Here is a 20,485-nt window from a genome sequence, read left to right as displayed (position 1 = left end):
CTCCCACCCCCGAAATAAGATATCCTTTTCTGCGCTGTGGTACGAGCCAAGAAGGTTAGGAAAACCATTCGCCGGCTGCTGGATTACCTAATGGCACCTACTCCTTGTGTTCGACGTCAGAAGAAGATGGTCACAGATCAATAGGAAGACTAGTTGCCTATCAGTTATTATGTTATGATTGGTACACCAAGCAAACAAATCACATCAAGAATTGTGACCTTATAGAAATTAAATGAACAATCTCATTTATGTAGTGTAACGGGAGAAGCAAAATTATTGCAGAGATAGATTTGAAACAAAAAGTATTACAAAAGAATACCATCTAGATTAACATTACAACATGAACAACACAAAATCAAGTATAAAATTCTTTCAACCACGACGGCCCTGGTTTGAAGGGGTCAGATTCTTCATATGCCTCAGGTCTATAAAACCCAGCATCATTCACACGGTTACTTAGCACCTGAAGGATGGCTTTCTTCTTACCGCCATACTCATCTCGGTTGTTCTCAACATACTTGTTGGCCTCGGCCGCAATTTCATTCACAAAATCAAACCGGTTGTCCTCTGAGAGTAGTAGTCTCTCGATGTCCATTCCCAAGAGCTGTCCTCCATCCTTTACCTTCCGAACCTGTTCCTCCAGGAAAGGCACTCTCTCCATTTTGTATCGCAACATGTCATCCTTCTTTGTCTAAAGCATGGAAAATGTGCACATGTTTAGTCAATGCACAATAGCACAGTATGAGAAGGTTCTGACTTGCAGGGTTACAACACAGTAATGATCACTCAAGCAAGTTTCCTTTCCACATCTCAACCTAAATTTTCTTTTCAAATTGGTAACAATATGATATTAGACTGCGTAGCTAGTAGCTGAAATTTATCACTAGTCACAGAATTTCTGGGAAAAAGGGAAATTTGCATATAAAATACTCTCCAGTCCTACACACTACGATCCATACGAAAGAAAATCAAACTTTTATTAAGCAATAGAAATCATGTTTTGCCATTAGAAACCAACCAAACAATAGAATCATCGACTTAACTTACAATACTTGACTCTCAAATATTCTCACCTCCAATCCAACCCCTTACTGTAACAGACTAAGAGCCTATTTATGCTCAAGCACCATCAGCCAAATCTATACTGTAATTTAAATTGCTCAAAGCTTGTGTTCTAAACCCCATCCTTTAATTCTTAAAAGTCAAAAGTTATGTACTTTCAAATTTATTATGTTTCTCTTACACTAGACACTCAACCAAGTTCACCTTCCCACATTTCAATCCAAATCCTCTTTTTGGATAGAAATCAACATGAAAAGTCCAGGCTGTATAAGACTACATGCCTGGTAGCAGCCACTGAACTTGTCACGAGTCAAAGAATCCCATCTCACGATGTCACCACATCCAGTTACACACAGCTCAACTCAATATGAGAAAAACCTCACTTCTTCATGTCTTGCTATTAAAAACAATACAAACCTCACTTCTTCATGTCTTGACCACCACTAACAATTCCACTAGTTTTTTTTCAAATTATTACTTCCCATAATATAAACATCAGATAGATCAATCAATTAGGGTTTTTCAAACAGTACCAGTTTCCTTCGACGCCAGACGCTCCGACCTTTCCCTTTCCTTTGCTCCCCTGAAATCACCTGTTTCCAACAAAACACCAAAAACAAAATCAAATGCCTTGACGAACAAACATATATTCAGTAAAAATAAAACAACCCAGAAAAAGAATGTGAACATATATCTCACCTGCGTTCTGAAACAGCAGTTGGAAGAAGCCACTGTGTTTTCGACTCTCAGTTGCACCCCCCTCTGAAACAATGAAATGAAACAAGTTTAGAATCGAAATTTCACTTGGGTTTGAATGAGAGAGAGAGAGAGAGAGAGAGAGAGAGAGAGAGAGATTACAAGGGAAGAAGATGAGAGAGAGAAGGAGGAAGCCATGGCTGACCAGCTCGCTTGTGTTATCTCCAGAGTTTATGTTAGTTTTAGTTTCTTACAAGCTGTTGGGTAAATGTCCGCAAACGAACATTTATTTACAGGAATGCCATCGGGTTCGGTGAAGGATCCGAACCGGAGTAATTGGGATGGTGTTACGGGGCGAGTTGGGCGGGTTGTGAGGTGAAAACGGAGCTTAAGGAGATAAATAGATTTCTGTGGTCAGTTTGATGTGTTAGATTTTTGTCCAGTATGACATGTTTGGTCAGTTTGATGCTATGAAAGTTATTACTCGAAAAGGAATGATGGAGAATCGAGTAATTACTATTCTCAATCGATTTAATTATTGAGAACGTTAAGAGTTAGTCAATCTAGATACTTGTCGATTGCATCAACTAAATATTTTCTTAGTTTTTTTGTCATTGTTCCGTTTGTATTTTTCCTCATGTAGCAATTTTCTTGAAGTAATGGGTCGCGTCTACATCTAGCTCTACCTAATTATCATCAAACCTCATAAACTGAAATTATGTCACTTCTATCATACTTATTCTAAATAAGTAAATATATCATAAATAAGTTAACATATCGTTAGTCTAACAAGGATCTAAATCTCTATTGATCAAAAGGAGTCAAGTAGAAAAATTCAAGTTAGAGATCACATACGACATTTGTATTATTTTATTATTAAGATATATCTAAGAGCTTAATTTCTAATGGTGAAAAATATATATGCTACATACATATATTTCAACTTGTAGTTCAAATCTCTCATGAGTCTCATCTAACCGCATAACTTTGTATAATACAAAATTTTGGATGATTTCAGATGATTTATGTTATCATTTATGCAAGTATGGTTCTATGGGTCTAGAGGCGTTGAATGTCACAAAAAGCATCAAAGGGGACTAATCCTATAAGATCTTCTGCAAATATGATTTTGTTATTAACCTGAAATAATTATTAATTAATTATTTGAAATCGGTGAGTTAACCAATAAACCAAAAGATCATTTCTTAAGAAAGTATCATGTAATTAGTACACATCAAGTATATTACACTCACATTTGCCATTAAATGTCTTAAATACACATTTAAACAACTTAATTAAGTTGTCTAAATACTTATGGTTTGTTCTACATTAGATTTTCAATTTAACTTTTTTAGGTTATGTTATGCTCACATGGATGTTCATAATGTCCCTATTAACAGTTGTAATCATTGTCCATGAATTCAATATAGGTCATATTTTTACTCAAAAAAAAAAAAAAAAAGGTTGTCAAAACCAAATGCAAAAGTTACAAGCAAGGTTTTTGGAATCTCTAGCAAAAAGCAAATACAAAAATATATATTTCAAAAGGTTGTTTGTTTTTCTTTTATTTTTACAATACAAAAGTTGCAAGTTAGATTCTCGAAACCCCCAAATAAAAAAATAAATTTCAAAAGTCATTTCACTGACCGCTTTTATCACGAGAAGAGAGTCTTTTAATTTTAATCCCGAAAGCTTCAGAAACGTGCTCGATACGACTTCACTAAAGGAAACAAATCAAAACCACTCCACCGCACCACCCCAAGCCTCACTCACACGTCGATCACTTTGGTCAAAATTCTTACACAATGGAAGTAATGAAATTTCCTTTTACCTCACAACTTTTCCACTACATTATCCCAACAGGTTTAACCCCAATCCGACGTCGTTTGGCCCCCATTTTCTTCAACAAAAAAAAACTATAATATTTACCTCACAGACACCAGTGTTGGAGAAAGTAAACTAAAACCAGAGAGACTGTTAAATCTGGCAACAGCAAGCTCACACCTCACACTCTTCTGCTGAAAACCTCCTCCCTCATCTTCATCAATTTCTAGGGTTTCAAATTTTTTAGAGAAATAAATTGATTTTTTTTCCCCTGCACGATTCCCGAGAACTGTGAAAACCTAGAAGAAGAAGAAGAAGAAGAAGAGGACTGAGAGGACTTTATAGTGAGACTTAGACCCGTTCCTTTTTCACTTCAAATTTGAACAATCGGAACCGGAACTTGTATTGGAACACCGGCAATGGTTGAGATTGGACAGTGTTGAAAACCCTAGAGAGACTATGGAGAGGTCTAGATCGAAGAGATCGTACTACTATGAACAGCAGCAACACCAGGACTATGATACGGAGACCGTCGGCCGGACGAGGCCGAGGTACAACCACCACTACGCCAACGGCAACAACAGCCACCGCCACCGCGGAAGCGGCGGCGGAGGAGGTAGGGCGGCGAAGGCGCAGCAGCAGCAGCAGCAGGAGACGGCGTCGGTGACGGTGACGACGACGTATCGGATACTGTGCCACGATATGAAGGCGGGAGGGGTGATTGGGAAGTCCGGCAGCATTATCAAGTCGATCCGGCAGCACACCGGCGCGTGGATCAACGTGCACGAGCTGGTTCCCGGAGACGAGGAGCGGATTATCGAGATTTCCGACACGCGGCGGCGGGACCCGGAGGGAAGGATCCCGGCGTTCTCTCCGGCGCAGGAGGCTCTGTTTCTGATCCACGAGAGGATTCTGGAGAGTGAGGTCGGCGGCGCCGATGAGGAGGATGAGTACGGCGGCGGCGGTGGAGGTGGTAGAGGAGGTGGTGGTGGGACACGTGTCGCGACGAGGCTTGTGGTGTCGAGAATGCATGTGGGGAGTTTGCTGGGGAAAGGAGGGAAGATAATAGAGCAAATGAGGATGGAGACAAAGACCCAGATTAGGGTTTTGCCAAGGGATCATAATCTGCCTCGCTGTGTTTCAATGTCTGAGGAGATTGTTCAGGTTTTCGGAACTTTCAGCTTTAACCTGAATCTGTGATTATTACATTGGCATTGAGCTTTCTCAGTTGCATTGATTTAGTTGCTGGTTTGCTTTGGACTAATGAACTGCTAAATATAGACTGAACTGGACTTAACCCTCATTCTGATACTTAATAAACCGAAAATAAGGACAATGATCGGCGGCTTAATGATGATGAACTGGTTATATGATAGTGTATGACAGTATGACTAATTTTAATGTTCATGGAGTTTGTTTAGGGGTTACGGACGTATATATTGGTAGTGCTTTTGGCCATTTTGCAGCGTTTAGTTGCATCATCTCGGGTACCTTGATCTTGGTTATATTGAATGTTCGTAGTCACTGCATTATTGGATACACACCAAGTGTGCAGGGGGATAATGCAATGACTGGTTTATGCTATTCTTTAACTTAAGTGTACTGGGAAGATGTGTCGATACATTGGCTAGTGGTTTCTATGAAGTTTTTATTTTCGCATTTAACAAAATGATATGAAGATACCATCAGTCATATGATATTGGATTTCTGCTGCAGGTAGTAGGCGATCCGAATAATGTAAAGTCTGCTGTGGAAATTATTTCATCTCGCTTGAGGGAGAGTCAGCACCGTGACCGCAATAATTTCCATGGACGAGCACATTCACCAGAACGGTTCTTTCCTCCTGATGATGATTATATTCCTCATATGAACAATGCAGGACGTAAGTCATCCATGGATGGGGCTGGTTTTGGATCAAGATTATCTGGCCCCAATACGAGGAACAACAACTATGGCTCCCGTTCATCTGGTTATATGATGGAACCAGGGTCTGCTCCAATGGATGATAATGTACAGCCCTTTTACGGAGAAGACCTTGTGTTTCGAATGCTTTGCCCAATTGATAAAGTTGATCTTGTAGTTGGAGAGTCTGATGGAATTATAGAATTGCTTCAAAATGAAATTGGTGTGGATGTCAGGGCTACTGACCGTGTGGCCGGAGCAGATGAACAGATAATCATCATTTCTTCTGAGGAGGTACTTCACAATTTTCATGCATTTTCTTCTGGTTGTTGTGTAAATATGAAGTGGCAATACTGTCTCATTGCTTATGGCTCTTATATATGGTCTGGAAATGTATCCGATTAATTGTAATGATCTGCACTTCTTTTTTTTCTGGTAACACTTAAACCAACTTTTGGTTTCTTGTCTGTTAATAGGGTCCTGATGATGAGCTGTTTCCAGCTCAGGAAGCTTTATTGCACATCCAAACTCGCATTGTCGATCTTATACCAGACAGAGACAACATTATAACTACTAGGTTGCTTGTTTCGTCAAGTGATATTGGATGCTTAGAGGGAAGAGATGGGTCTTTATCAGACATGAGGCGACTTACTGGCGCAAATATACAAATTCTGCCCAGAGAAGAACTTCCTCTGTGTGTATCAGGGAATGATATGCTTTTACAGGTCTGTCATTCAGCCTGCTAATTTCGTTAAAATCCCTGGTTTGTTATTCACGTGTCGTTTCCTTTATCTGGGAGACTTGCTTTGTGGACTTTTTCATTGGCTGAATAAGTTCAAAATGGACTTTAAAAGAAAAGCTGAACTTTTAATTTTTGAATTGTCATGCAATATAATGGCACTTATGTTAGTTATAAAGTGGAGATTGGAACTTATTAATAAAGTGGAGCTTGTATCTCATTTATGGATGATTCTGGACTGTTCAAAATGAACAATATGCTGGAAGAGATAAAATGTCAACTCATCCAATTACTATTGTTTAATTACAATATCTTGTGAATGCTTCTTTTCCTTGTATCTGTGTGTGAATATGGCATCTATATTTTACTGTTTTTATCAGATGAGTTGTTTCTATAAAAGATAAGGGGTCCAATAACCTAAAAGCCAAGGTTAATAAAGGCTTGAGCTTCTTGGTGAACAGGATCAGTCAAACTTAAAGGCGATTCTTAGTTTTTCCTTTATGTCATCTACAGATAGTAGGGGAAATAAAAGCAGCTCGAGATGCTCTAGTTGAGGTGACATCAAGACTAAGGAGTCACTTATACAGGGAGTTGTTTCAAAAGGATACCATGCCGCTTTCTGTGCCTGGCCCTGCAAGCAGTGCTCTAGATTACATAAATCCTGTTCGTGAAGCTCGTACTGGAAATGGTCCTTCTATAACTACCTATCAGAATGTGCAAACTGCACAGCCATCAAAGGTTTGCTTTTATATATTGGCTGGATTAAGAAATATTCATGGTTCTGTCAATTTTTCAGTTTTCTTCTCTCTCCTTAGAGTTTAGCTGATTTGATGAGGGCTTCAGAAGTTATGGTTTTTAAGTGTTCCGTTCTGTCTCCATTTTTTGTGTTTTAAGATTTTTAGTACTCATGTGGTAGGACTCTGGAGTGGTTGTTAGTGACGCAGTAAAGCAGAATGAAAGTGAACGGCGTGAAGATGTTCCGACTGGGATGAATAGGTATCACATTTGTCTTGAATATCTACCTTATTTGTGATCTGTCGATCAAAGTATCTACGTATTGTCCCTCTTTTCTCTTTGGTTTTGCTGTCTATGAATATCTACCTTATTGATGCTTTCTATACTTCTTCCAATAGAATACCTGTGACACTTGTCACTCGGAGTATACTTGAAGTTGTCATACCTGAGAAGGCTGTTTCAAAGCTCATAACAAAATCGAAAAACATGCTTGCTCAAATCAGCGAGGTCAGCCTAATGAACTCTTTATTCTGAAGGTTGCTTTTATTAAATTTCAATTTTAGCTCTGCTAATTGTCTTTTGAATTGCCTTTTGAGTGGAACAGTTATCAGGAGCCAGGGTAACCCTGGTAGATGATAGTCCAGAGGTAACCCAAAAGATCATTCAAATTTCAGGTACTCCAGAGCAGACTGAGAGGGCTCAGAGCTTGCTCCAGGGTTTTATTTTAAGCAGTAAGTCTCTTTCTTTCTCTGTCTCTTAAGTGCTTGTTGATGTGCCTATTGGTATAGTGTTGTACTTCACTGGTTCCCTACAATTCAATTCTTAAGCTTCCTTTGTCATTCATCAGCACAAGAAGACGACCCTTGAATGCACGGGAGCAACATGGTTACCAAATTTTGAGCTCTGCCTACTGCGGTATTGCTGCTGTCAAGACCGTTTCAAGACGTATTATCCTGCAAGGCAGGGAGTTTTTTTGCTCCAGTTTAGGCACATATAGGCTTCTGTATTACTGTACCTCTGTAAATGTAATATCTGAACGCGTTTTAGCTCTAGTCCTCTGCCATGTTTCAGTTTTCCTGTACGAACCCAGTAACAGTTATGTGTATCACATTTTGTATCGACAACCGATGATTGCTATTCTGTTTGTTCCACAAGATGATGCTATTGATGTGCAAGCGACTACAGGAGCTCCACTTTATGTATGTTACTGCTGGAAGTAGTGAAGAAAAAGCTACAGTGCCTACGTACAGCCATCACAATAATAGCGGTGTGTAATTGGAGCTTTACCTTATATGTGACAACCAATTCAGGAAAGTGCCGTCTACCGATCTTGCTGAAAATTGGTCCATTCTACAAGGTCAATTTCAATGGACCATTGTATAAGGGTATCAGTGTCAATGAAGAACGAAGTGACATAGGTGATTACGTTTTGAGATTTTGCACATGAGTGCACAAGTAACTTAAATTGCTGAACTTTGAATTTCTTCAACTTTGAAATCTCATTTCCGTTCAAAGCCTATAGCATATCCAATTTTAGAAGTAAGCTAGACTACTTTAAACTCAATAGGGACTCACCTAGGAAGATACTGATCGACCGAGTAACCAAAAGGATCGGCTGCTAGGAAAACCGAATCCACAGCGAGTCTCGGTGTATTTATGCCTTTGCCAATCACTCAGCTCTCAAGGATCAGTTAACAATTTCGCAGTGACCAGAGTTTATATGGCTTTGGCTTTGATTGTCTATCTTTTCCTCAAACATGACCATATACAGGTTCTAGTCTTGGTATGTGTAAAGTGTAACATTGTGTCTAAATGGTTTGCCGTTTGAGAGGCTACAGAAAAGATGGCAATTTCAAACATAGTCCACCTAAAGTCGATCAGAAAGATAGATCATTAAACAAGATAATACATTGGCACAACACATATTACATTAGATGGTGCCAGAATACTCTCACAAGTTAAATAACCATATGTTTTTAGCCTAGTTCACAAACACAAGACTGTAACAAAGTTCCTAACATCCAGAGGACTTGGGTAGATCATAAGATAATTAACATGATGGAGGGATAAGTAGAGTAGGCTGTTAAAATACGACTCATCCACAGAACATTACTTGGTCTCGGTCTCATGACGATAATTCTCGACAATACGGGTGAAATTCCTCTCGAACTCTTCGGTACCCTTTTTTGGGCAGTCATCAGCCCAGTGATCTCCACGCACGCCACAGCCAATGCAATGCATCCTAACAGGAAAAGATTTAATTCCACTCCTAGGGATGTAAGAACCCCATGCATATCCCTTTGGTAAAGGTTGTGAAGGATCGAATTTTGGTCCATTGTATAAGACTTCCTTTGGACGAGGATTTTTCTTCGACTCTTTGCACCCAGAAAAAAAAAGTAGAAGAAGAAGGTCAAAACAGAACCCCGTGGTATTGACTATTGAATGATAACCAAAGAAAGAAATACAGAAGTCATAATAATGAAATGTATGTTTTATGAGAGACGATAATGACTCAATGAGGAGCAAATCAAATCAAATGAATTCAATCAGAAACACAGGCACCATTATTTTCCCTCATCAGAGTTAAACCTATAAGAAAAAAGATATATAGATATATCAGCGGCCTCCTAAGCAAACTAGTGGTGTTGGGGATCAATGAAGTCACAAACTTAATACACAGGTATGGTATAGAGGACATAATTCCTAACTCCGAATTATCATACACCAAAATGAGCAAACTTGATGCTATTTTCTTTTACTTTTCTATTCTTCAATTCATTAATTCAAATGAAATGCTGCAAACAAATAAAGCACTATTGTATTGTATTGTATTGCATTGCATTGATTCCTCATAGAAAACACAAAAACAAAGCCTGGCTTGCAGTTAATTCGATGATACATGGTCAAATAAAATTACCAACATTGAAAAGAAATTTCAAAAACAAAATAAAATCAAGAGCATACCTTCGCCAAAGGCCAACCAACTCCTTCGCATCCTTTCTTCTGGTGAGAGTTTTAGAACATCAGCATCTATCTGGAACTCAGGAAGTTCATATTCTGGTAGCTCGGGGCTGTTCGGCTTCGACTTCTTGGCTGGGTTCAGGTCCGTTGGTGAGGATGTGTTTGGCTGGGTTAGGGTTAGTGTTTGGCATCTCCTTCAATTTGGTTGTTACTGATCAGAGAGAATCGAAGGAGGACTCGCTTTTACATGCAACAGGTTGTCACGTGTCATGATTTCCCTTTTGTTTGGTTAATCCCACAAAGGTTTGAGTGGATGGAATCACATTACTGGCGCTAGTCGGGGATAATAATCTTGGTGACTTTTGTGGCTTATCATTCTTATCCCACGAAGGGTAATCACCTACCATTTGGTTCTTAAAGATTCACAATCCCACAAAGGGTCACTCCTCTTCTGTTTCTTGGAGTCAAATGCCTTATGCTATCTTGTTGCTGAAGATATTATTGATACCGAATATTGACATTTATCATGTCCTTGAAGAGTCACTCCTATCTTGAGGAAATTTCATCTTAAACAGATACTGAAAACTGAAGTCTGTCCCTGCATTTTTCCATCTTGACTCGTCGTGGTTTGCAGCTCATCCTCATTTTCATCATGAACAGTGATACACAATTGCCCATCATATATCTTCTTTCCAGTTTCGATCTCAATTATTGGTTGTTACGAGAGATTTTGAGAAAACAATGGTGCTTCAAGCTCAAAATACCATGTCTGCTATGGTTGCTCATACTGAGTGGTCTGCTCGAAGATTGAATGAGAGCTCTTCCAATGCTGGCAATTATAGTAACAATTCCTCTCAAACCGTGCAGTATGGAATGTCAAGTACTGGAATGCCATCTCATGCAATCTTGTCATCTCAGTAGACTAGTAATTGTTCTATGGCACCTGTTTTACACAATGCTGCATCAAATGCTGGTTTCTTGCCTAATGTTACCAATACTAATGAGCTATCTGGTTTACCTCTTATAATCATTTCACCGTATCATCTTCTGGTTCCAATGTTCATCATTATCATGCACCATCACCTGTTTCCACTACACATTTTGGGATACCAGAGAACAACATGATATCAAGTTCAGTTCTTAATTTGCCTACTGCTGCCCCAAACTGTCAAGAAATGGTTCCATTCACCCCAAATATTGGTAATATATCCACAGTTTGCACCTAATTCTGGATATTTGTTGAGTGCCAATGTTGGAAATGGAAATTTCTTTTCGGCATATGTTTCACCTTATGTTTATGCAACACAGAATTATAATTCTATGATTCAAATGGTGGGTCTATGGCTCAAAATGGTGGTCAAATGGTTCAAAATGGTGGCTATTGTTCTGTTCCTCAGCACAATTGTTCTCAGCAGCAAGGATTCTCTAACAACAGTGGCACATACAGTAATGCACCAATGCAACAAGGTTCTTTCTCACAGGCACCAAACACTTCATTGTCTCAAGACAGCTACAACATTCAAAATGAGAATTTGAGCGACAATGGGAATTACCGCAATGAGACTTTCAATGGTAAATTCACCTATAGGAACTTTAGTAACAAAGGCAAGAGGAGATTTGGTCATAACAAGAGGAGATATAATGGAGGAACTATAGCAACAATGTTTACAGTAGTGGAAACAATGTTATACCAGAGTGCTAGATTTGTCGCAAGAGAGGGCATACAGCAGTCATTTGCTACTGAAAGACTGAAAATAAAGCTTCATCCTCTATTGTTAATTGTCAAATTTGTGGGAAAAGAGGGCACATTGCTTCTGATTGTCATCAGAGACCCAACAATCTATTTTCACCGTGCTGCTTCTCCACCTACATTCACTGCCATGAATGTTCAGGCAACTATTGAGCATTGCTGCAATCTCAGTGCACTAACCCCCACTGAGATTGAGGGGAGGTGTTAACGAATATGTGAGTTAACAAAATATCAATGTTATACTGCTGATATAGCTTCCTGGTGTTCATGGTGATGTGGCAAGGTTGTTATAGTGACAGGCTGTAATAGTTTGTTGAGTTTATCTGTTAGTTTGCTTGGTGATTAAGGACTGGTTTTTCTATAAGTAGCATCAGGTTGTAATGCTCTTGGTTGGCTTGTAATAACAATGGCAAAACTCAGCTCTCAAGGATCAGTTAACAATTTCGCAGTGACCAGAGTTTAAATGGCTTTGGCTTTGATTGTCTATCTTTTCCTCAAACATGCCTATATACAGGTTCTAGTCTTGGTATGTGTATAGTGTAACATTGTGTCTAAATGGTTTGCCGTTTGAGAGGCTACAGAAAAGATGGCAATTTCAAACATAGTCCACCTAAAGTCGATCAGAAAGATAGATCATTAAACAAGATAATACATTGGCACAACACATATTACATTAGATGGTGCCAGAATACTCTCACAAGTTAAATAACCATATGTTTTTAGCCTAGTTCACAAACACAAGACTGTAACAAAGTTCCTAACATCCAGAGGACTTGGGTAGATCATAAGATAAACATGATGGAGGGATAAGTAGACTAGACTGTTAAAATACGACTCATCCACAGAACACTACTTGGTCTTGGTCCTTTTCTCGGTCTCATGAAGATAATTCTCGACAATACTGGTGAAATTCCTCTTGAACTCTTCGGTACCCTTTTTTGGGCAGTCATCAGGCCAGTGATCTCCAGCCACGCCACAGCCAATGCAATGCATCCTAACAGGAAAAGATTTAATTCCACTCCCAGGGATGTAAGAACTCCATGCATATCCCTTTGGTAAAGGTTGTGAAGGATCGAATTTTGGTCCATGGGGTAAGACTCCCTTTGGAGGAGGATTTTTCTTCAACTCTTTGCACCCAGAAAAAAAAAGTAGAAGAAGAAGGTTAAGACAGAACCCGGTGGTATTGAATGATAACCAAAGAAAGAAATACAGAAGTCATAATAATGAAACGTATGTTTTATGAGAGACGATAATGACTCAATAAGGAGCAAATCAAATCAAATGAATTCAATCAGAAACATAGGCACCATTATTTTCCCTCATCAGAGTCAAACCTATAAGAAAAAAGATATATAGATATATCAGCGGCCTCCTAAGCAAACTAGTGGTGTTGGGGATCAATGAAGTCACAAACTTAATACACAGGTATGGTATAGAGGACATAATTCCTAACTCCGAATAATCATACACCAAAATGAGCAAACTTGATGCTATTTTCTTTTTACTTTTCTATTCTTCAATTCATTAATTCAAATGAAATGCTGCAAACAAATAAATTAAGCACTATTGTATTGTATTGATTCCTCATAGAAAACACAAAAACAAAAGCCTAACTTGCAGTTAAGCTTAACATGACAAGAAATTTCAAAAACAAAATAAAATCAAGAGCATACCTTCGCCAAAGGCCAACCAACTCCTTCGCATCCTTTCTTCTGGCAAGAGTTTTAGAACATCGGCATCTATCTGGCACTCGGGAAGTTCATATTCTCGCAGCTCGGGGCTGTTCGGCTTCGACTTCTTGGCTGGGTTCAGGTCCGTTGGTGAGGATGTGGGGTTCAGGCTCATGGCTGGGTTAGGGTTAGTGTTTGGCATCTCCTTCAATTTGGTTGTTACTGATCAGAGAGAATCGAAGGAGGACTCGCTTTTACATGCAACAGGTTGTCACGTGTCATGATTTCCCTTTTGTTTGGTGTACCACAGGGTTTGTTGAAAATATGTTGCATGAGAGTTAAATGCTAATTATAGGTAGGGCATTCATGTTCATGAGAGCTTGCCGATGTTTGCTTCTCAAGTATTTTATAGCATTTTCCGTTTTCTCTATATTCATGAACGGACACTATTCTGGTTGCAGAGACTGATGCTGGTTTCAATCCATCATCATCCAAGGTACAAAATGCTATCAATTTGAGTGTGCTTGTGTGAAAATGCAATTTCGGGCTTGTATATATGTGCCTTTACCATAAAATGTTGTGAAAAATCCTTCTTTTCCAGGTTAGTTTCTTTCGAAGAATCAAAGTACTGCTGGTATTTTATGCATTCTCATTTCATCTTGTAGGTAATATTTAACAATTTCCATTTTATTTATGTTCTTCATATATATAGTCATAATTTATTTCTGATCACATAATCTGCCTATTTTACAAGAATGAGTCAGATTGTAAGAGTGCCGAGAGAAGAGTACGAATCAAGCCATCTTCCAAGGTTGGAAGCGATGATCAGCCTCCATTGTACAGAGTGAGGTTAAGGTGTTTTTTCCCCATGGTAGGTACCTGGGTAGACATACAGATAAACGTATTGCAATAATATATTCTAGTTAGTATTTTATGTACTGACCTCTGAGCGATCATTAATGTATTCTAGTAGTATGATATATCCTCAATAGTTTGGCTTTTTTGTTTTTAACAGTGATTTTATTATACAAATTTTACGTGTGATTTGTTTCTCTCTTACAAGAAAGATTCATCTATACTCATATCAATTATCTTGTCAAACAAAGTTGGTTCAGTATTTCCACCCCTCTACATCATGTTACGATGTATATCACAATCAAATTCCATTTGAGAAATCCCACGAAGGGTGTGCTATACCATAGTGAGAATTCTGCACAAGTTCTGAAATTGCCCAAAGGATGGTTCCTCTTCTCTTTTTGTTTCGACACAATTGGTGACTCCTATTGAAGCTTGAAGTATTGGTTTGGAGTAGTTACTGTATTGGAGAGCATAATTTCTTATCAGTATAACAGTATTGGTGTTCAAGTGTTAGTTCTGCAACCGGTAGTTTTCTTTAATAATTTTTCTGTACAAGTGACACTATTTCAGTGCCAAGACAACTTGAAATAATAGAAGGTTTTCTTGAAGTGGTGTTGGCATTTGTATATTTGCAATATAAGTGCAGGAAGGTGCTTGCTATTGTTTGTTGGCAGAGTTGATTTTTTTTTTTTAAAAGGCTTGGATAGGTGAGGAAGGATCCTACCTATCCACTTAAATTAAGAGAAGGAAAACCAAAATACAAAGGAGGGGGACCAAAGCCAAAACCTCCCAGATAAAAGGAAAGCGTACATGACACTAACGAAAACGAAAGTTCGGAAGACCTAATTGGTCTCTGTTACAATGTGCAAGTATAAAGGGTGGAGCAGAGTCCCACCAAAACAAGCTTGTAGAAGCTGTACCAAAATTCGCTAATGCATCCGCAACTTGATTACCTTCTCGAAAAATGTGTGATGAGCGGAAGTTCATTTGAGAAATACGATACAAGCAATTGCGCCATTCGATGCGAAGCATCCAAGGAACTAAATTAGGACTGCGAAGAAAGTCAAGGATAAGAGAGGAATCCACTTCCAGCCAAATATGTTTCCAGTCTCTAACCCAAGCAAGTTCAATGGCCTTGATGACTGCCATCACTTCCGCAGCAACAGAGCTAGGAATTTCAAGATTAGCAGAGAAAGCACCCAGAACATGACCCCTGTAATCTCGAAAGACCGCACCATAACCCCCCACATTAGAACCATGCTTCCAAGCACCATCAGAGTTAATTTTAATCCACCCAGAAGGTGGAGGCTGCCAATTGACTTCAATTCTCCTAGGAGCATTGCGAGGCTTACATTGGACACCAAACCTCTTCAATATCCGGAGATCGCTTATGGTGTTATGTATGTTACCGTGAGCAAGTCGACTAGCATACTGAATGTGCCCTGATATCATTCGACAAATCACACCCACATGAAACACCCGGCCATCATATTTTGCTTTGTTTCTAGCATTCCAAATGAACCATAAAACTGTTGTAAAGCAAGCCAACCATAGCTCTTTTAACTGTGGATTAAATCCAGCAGAGTTACCCAAATGAAACACGCCTAATATTGAGCAAGGCAAAACACCCAATTCAAACTGGTTAATCATGTGGTTCCAGATTCCATGAGCAAATGGGCAATGAAGAAATATGTGATCTACAGAATCCAAATTAAGAGAGCAAAGACCACAACGAGAAGCCAAAGAGACTCCCCTTTTCTGCAAAAACTCATCAGTAAGCACCCTGCCCCTTAACACCTTCCATGTCAACAATGAGATACGAGGCGTAATGTACTTAGACCAAATGCATTTACCCCAATCCATTGAAGGAAGAGGGGGGCGTAAAAAATGAAAAGCTAATTTAGCAGTAAGCTCACCCGAAGAAGATGGTGACCATATCAATGAATCATCAAGTGTAGGGTCAGTAGCAATGGGCACCTTACTAATCAACTCACACAAAGCAGGATAGTGAAATTGAAGTAAGTGTGGCAGCTCCCAGGAACCATGATTAATGAAAGTAGCCACAGACTCATTAAGGCCATCCACAACATCAATAGCCCCAAAGAAGTCAATCAAAGGCTTTCCCATGAAATTATCCTTCCAAAAAGACACCTTTACACCATGAAATTATCTCATTGTTGGCAGAGTTGATTTCTTTGAGGTTAATCCCACAAAGGTTTGAGTGGATGGAATCACATTACTGGCCCTAGTCTGGGATAATAATCTTGGTGACTTTTGTGGCTTATCATTCTTATCCCATGAAGGGTAATCACCTACCATTTGGTTCTTAAAGATTCACAATCCTATAAAGGGTCACTCCTCTTCTGTTTCTTGGAGTCAAATGCCTTATGCTATCTTCTTGCTGAAGATATTATTGATACCAAATATTGACATTTATCTCGTCCTTGAAGAGTCACTCCTATCTTGAGGAAAATTCATCTTAAACAGATACTGAAAACTGAAGTCTGTCCCTGCATTTTTCCATCTTGGCTCGTCGTGGTTTGCAGCTCATCCTCATTTTCATCATGAACAGAGATACACAATTGCCCATCGATCATGCGTCTTCTTTCCAGTATGCAGAATTTGATTACTTTGAGGCTTGATCACAATAATTACATTCCATGGTTCTTTCAAATGGAAAGTTTACTGCAAAGTCTTGATTTAAAGGGATACACTGATGGTACATGTCCATATTCGCCTCAGTTCTTGATTACTAATGATGGGATAACTGCTGAAGTTACTAGGGAATTTAAGGAATGGAACAAAAATGATAAGGCAGTGCTATGTTTTATCTCTGCCACTACATCTAGTGAAGCATTGTCCTCTATAGTTGGCAGTAGAAATTCAAGGGAGGCTTGGCTCAATTTGAGGAACAAATATTCTGCAGTTTCAAGATTTGATGTCATGCAACTCGAGACCAATCTATATACATTACATAAAAATGATGATTTTATAGACAAGTATCTTCAACGTGTCAAATACACTAGAGACGAGTTGGCTTTTGTAGGTGTGCACTTTGCTGATGAAGACATTATCATCTTAGTTCTCAATGGTTTGCCTCCCAAGTATAAAACATCAAAGTGGTTACTAAAGCCATGGACAGATTTATCTCTATGGAAGAGTTTTGATCTCAGTTATTGGTTGTTAAGAGAGATTTCGAGAAAACAAGGGCGCTTCAAGCTCAAAATACCATGTCTGCTATGGTTGCTCATACTGAGTGGTCTGCTCGAAGATTGAATGAGTGCTCTTCCAATGCTGGCAATTATAGTAACAATTCCTCTCAAAGTGTGCAGTATGGAATGTCAAGTACAGGAATGCCATCTCATGCAGTCTTGTCACCTCAGTAGACTAGTAATTGTTCTATGGCACCTGTTTTACACAATGCGGCATCAAATGCTGGTTTCTTGCCTAATGTTACCAATACTAGTGAGCTATCTGGTTTACCTGCTTAGAATCATTTCACCATATCATCTTTTGGTTCCAATGTACATCATTATTATGCACCATCACCTGTTTCCACTACACATTTTGGGATACCACAGAACAACATGATATCAAGTTCAGTTCTTAATTTGCCTTGCTGCCCCAAACTGTCAAGAAATGGTTCCTTTCACCCCAAATATTGGTAATATATCCACAGTTTGCACCTAATTCCGGATATTTGTTGAGTGCCAATGTTGGAAATGGAAATTTCTTTTCGGCATCTGTTTCACCTTATGTTTATGCAACACAGAATTATAATTCTATGATTCAAAATCTTGGGTCTATGGCTCAAAATGGTGGTCAAATGGTTCAAAATGGTGGCTATGGTTCTGTTCCTCAGCACAATTGTTCTCAGCAGCAAGGATTCTCTAACAACAGTGGCACATACAGTAATGCACCAATGCAACAAGGTTCTTTCTCACAGGCACCAAACACTTCATTGTCTCAAGACAGCTACAACATTCAAAATGAGAATTTGAGCGACAATGGGAATTACTGCAATGAGACTTTCAATGGTAAATTCACCTATAGGAACTTTAGTAACAAAGGCAACAGGAGATTTGGTCATAACAAGAGGAGATATAATGGAGGAACTATAGCAACAATGTTTACAGTAGTGGAAACAATGTTATACCAGAGTGCTAGATTTGTCGCAAGAGAGGGCATATAGCAGTCATTTGCTACTGAAAGACTGAAAATAAAGCTTCATCCTCTATTGTTAATTGTCAAATTTGTGGGAAAAGAGGGCACATTGCTTCTAATTGTCATCAGAGACCTAACAACCTATTTTCACCGTGCTGCTTCTCCAACTACATTCGCAGCCATGAATGTTCAGGCAACTATTGAGCATTCCTGCAATCTCAGTGCGCTAACCCCCACTGAGATTGAGGGGAGGTGTTAACGAATATTTGAGTTAACAAAAGATAAATGTTATACTGCTGATATAACTTCCAGGTGTTCTTGGTGAAGTGGCAAGGTTGTTATAGTGACATGCTGTAGTAGTTTGTTGAGTTTATCTGTTAGTTTGCTTGGTGATTAAGGAATGGTTTTTCTATAAATAGCATCAGGTTGTAATGCTCTAGGTTGGCTTTTAATAGCGTACAATAGTAAAACTCTGCTAAAATTTCCTCTCCAATTCTCTGTTCTTACTCAACGAAGCCATAGCTACAGAGCTTGATAAAGTGTATATCCTATATATGTGGAGAAGCCTTTAATCTGCTCACTTCTTTCTTTCTTTCTTCCTTTCTTCCCAATTTGCAGGATATGCTGATGGAAAGCAGCGAGTTAGATGAACTCCGACCAAGGTATGAAGCCACTTTAGTTGTATGAACAGAAGCTGGCTTATTATAAGGTTATTTACTTCTTAAAATACTTGCATATGCAAAGAAATGAGCATCACAATTTATATTTATCATTAACCCATATCAATGCCACTTTTCTTTCTAGGTCATTAATTGTACGTATTGATGCCTTTCTAAGTTCTGTTTTTGATTTTATTGTTTCAGTTAATCCTGGACCTCTACAGATTGTTAAGGCTAACCTTCCTATTCTCGAAAACCAAGTGCTTCCAGGTTACACTATTCAGGATTTTATTTTAGGGGTACAGAGAAATTCTATGGTTTTCATTGCTAAATCGAGGCCCATTTATTTAAGAATTCAAGCAACAAAATATTCAATAAACAATGGTGAAACTGTTTGTAATCACGATTTGGTTGTGGTTGCAAACATTTAATCATGTATTTTTCCCTCGGTCTTGAACTCTTGATGTTCTGTATTGGCTTCACTCCCCCCAAGCAATGATAATGATGCCGCCTAATTGCTTGCAATTTGAGTTGGCACTTCTATTTTCATGCATTCCATTGTTATAGTGTAGGAACTAAGCCAAATCTTTTCATTCTTTCATACCTTTTTCAATGTAGGTTGATCATCATCAACATTTTGTCCATGACATCCATTGTCGTGAAACTCAGTTCTTAGACATGTTTAGTGTTCTGATAGAAATGTTAAATTTCTGCTACTGTTTGTAATTAGTATTGAAGTTGATAATCGATGTGAAGATTCAGTTCCGGCCCTGAAAATGATATTTCACTGGTAGGTAGATGTTATGATTTTTTATGAATTTATGAATAAGTTCAAATTTCAAAATGGACTTTAAAACAAAAGCTGAACTTTTATTTGTGATCTGTAGATCAAAGTATCTACGTATTGTCCCTCTTTTTTCTTTGGTTATGCTGTCTATGAATATCTCTACCTTATTGATGCTTTCTATACTTCTTCCAATAGAATACCCGTGACACCTTGTCACTCGAGTATACTTGAAGTTGTCATACTCGAGAAGGCTGTTCAAAGCTCATAACAAAATTGAAAAACATGCTTGTTCAAATCAGCGAGGTCAGCCTACAGAACTCTGTATTCTGAAGGTTGCTTTTATTAAATTTCAATTTTAGCTCTGCTAATTGTCTTTTGAGTTGACTTTCGAGTTGAACGGTTATCAGGAGCCAGGGTAACCCTGATAGATGATTGTCCAGAGGTAACCCAAAAGATCCTTCAAATTTATATGGCTTCTGGATTACTGTACCTCTGTAAATGACGACCGATGATCTATCTTCGCAGTGAACAGAATTTATATGGCTTTGGCTTTCCCTTTGATTGTCTATCTTTTCCTTACACACGACTACATACAACCATACAGGTTCTAGTCTTGGCATATGTAGTGTAACATTGTGTGTAAAATCAGTCACATATGGTTCACTGAAAAGATGGCAA

The 20,485-nt window shown here is 38.7% G+C and overlaps 3 protein-coding genes across 3 annotated transcripts; 1 reads left to right on the top strand and 2 right to left on the bottom strand.

Annotated features, from left to right (window-relative positions):
• Positions 1–264: 264 nt before the first annotated feature.
• On the bottom strand, positions 265–2,013 carry LOC133714692 (protein PLASTID TRANSCRIPTIONALLY ACTIVE 7-like). The gene is made up of 4 exons (XM_062140900.1): positions 1,921–2,013; positions 1,762–1,824; positions 1,596–1,655; positions 265–691 (listed from the first exon to the last, which is right to left on the bottom strand). Exons 1-4 carry the CDS (start codon positions 1,954–1,956, stop codon positions 356–358), a joined length of 495 nt encoding a protein of 164 aa, XP_061996884.1. The 5' UTR covers positions 1,957–2,013; the 3' UTR covers positions 265–355.
• A 1,691-nt stretch (positions 2,014–3,704) lies between these two features.
• Positions 3,705–8,112, top strand: LOC133714691 (RNA-binding KH domain-containing protein RCF3). Its single transcript, XM_062140899.1, has 8 exons — positions 3,705–4,746; positions 5,299–5,778; positions 5,961–6,209; positions 6,737–6,961; positions 7,140–7,219; positions 7,357–7,465; positions 7,563–7,689; positions 7,806–8,112. The coding sequence occupies exons 1-8, from the start codon at positions 4,042–4,044 to the stop codon at positions 7,823–7,825; spliced, it is 1,995 nt and encodes a 664-aa protein (XP_061996883.1). The 5' UTR covers positions 3,705–4,041; the 3' UTR covers positions 7,826–8,112.
• Positions 8,113–12,279: 4,167 nt separating this feature from the next.
• LOC133718874 (uncharacterized) lies at positions 12,280–13,578 on the bottom strand. The gene is made up of 2 exons (XM_062145753.1): positions 13,343–13,578; positions 12,280–12,796 (listed from the first exon to the last, which is right to left on the bottom strand). Exons 1-2 carry the CDS (start codon positions 13,539–13,541, stop codon positions 12,519–12,521), a joined length of 477 nt encoding a protein of 158 aa, XP_062001737.1. The 5' UTR covers positions 13,542–13,578; the 3' UTR covers positions 12,280–12,518.
• Between the last annotated feature and the right edge of the window lie 6,907 nt (positions 13,579–20,485).

Source organism: Rosa rugosa, chromosome 6 (assembly GCF_958449725.1).
Source record: "Rosa rugosa chromosome 6, drRosRugo1.1, whole genome shotgun sequence".
Lineage (NCBI taxonomy): Eukaryota > Viridiplantae > Streptophyta > Magnoliopsida > Rosales > Rosaceae > Rosa > Rosa rugosa.
This window is presented reverse-complemented; position numbering and strand designations above follow the sequence as displayed.

Coding starts and splice junctions, on each gene's coding strand:
- LOC133714692 (XM_062140900.1), bottom strand. CDS start 1,956: ATGGCTTCCTCCTTCTCTCTCTCATCTTCTTCCCTT. Junction 1,825..1,920: donor CTCTCTCATCTTCTTCCCTT/GTAATCTCTCTC, acceptor TCATTGTTTCAG/AGGGGGGTGCAACTGAGAGT. Junction 692..1,595: donor TCTGGCGTCGAAGGAAACTG/GTACTGTTTGAA, acceptor TCCATGCTTTAG/ACAAAGAAGGATGACATGTT.
- LOC133714691 (XM_062140899.1), top strand. CDS start 4,042: ATGGAGAGGTCTAGATCGAAGAGATCGTACTACTATGAACAGCAGCAA. Junction 7,220..7,356: donor GTTCCGACTGGGATGAATAG/GTATCACATTTG, acceptor TTCTTCCAATAG/AATACCTGTGACACTTGTCA. Junction 7,690..7,805: donor CCAGGGTTTTATTTTAAGCA/GTAAGTCTCTTT, acceptor GTCATTCATCAG/CACAAGAAGACGACCCTTGA.
- LOC133718874 (XM_062145753.1), bottom strand. CDS start 13,541: ATGCCAAACACTAACCCTAACCCAGCCATGAGCCTGAACCCCACATCC. Junction 12,797..13,342: donor TTGGTTGGCCTTTGGCGAAG/GTATGCTCTTGA, acceptor CTGGGTGCAAAG/AGTTGAAGAAAAATCCTCCT.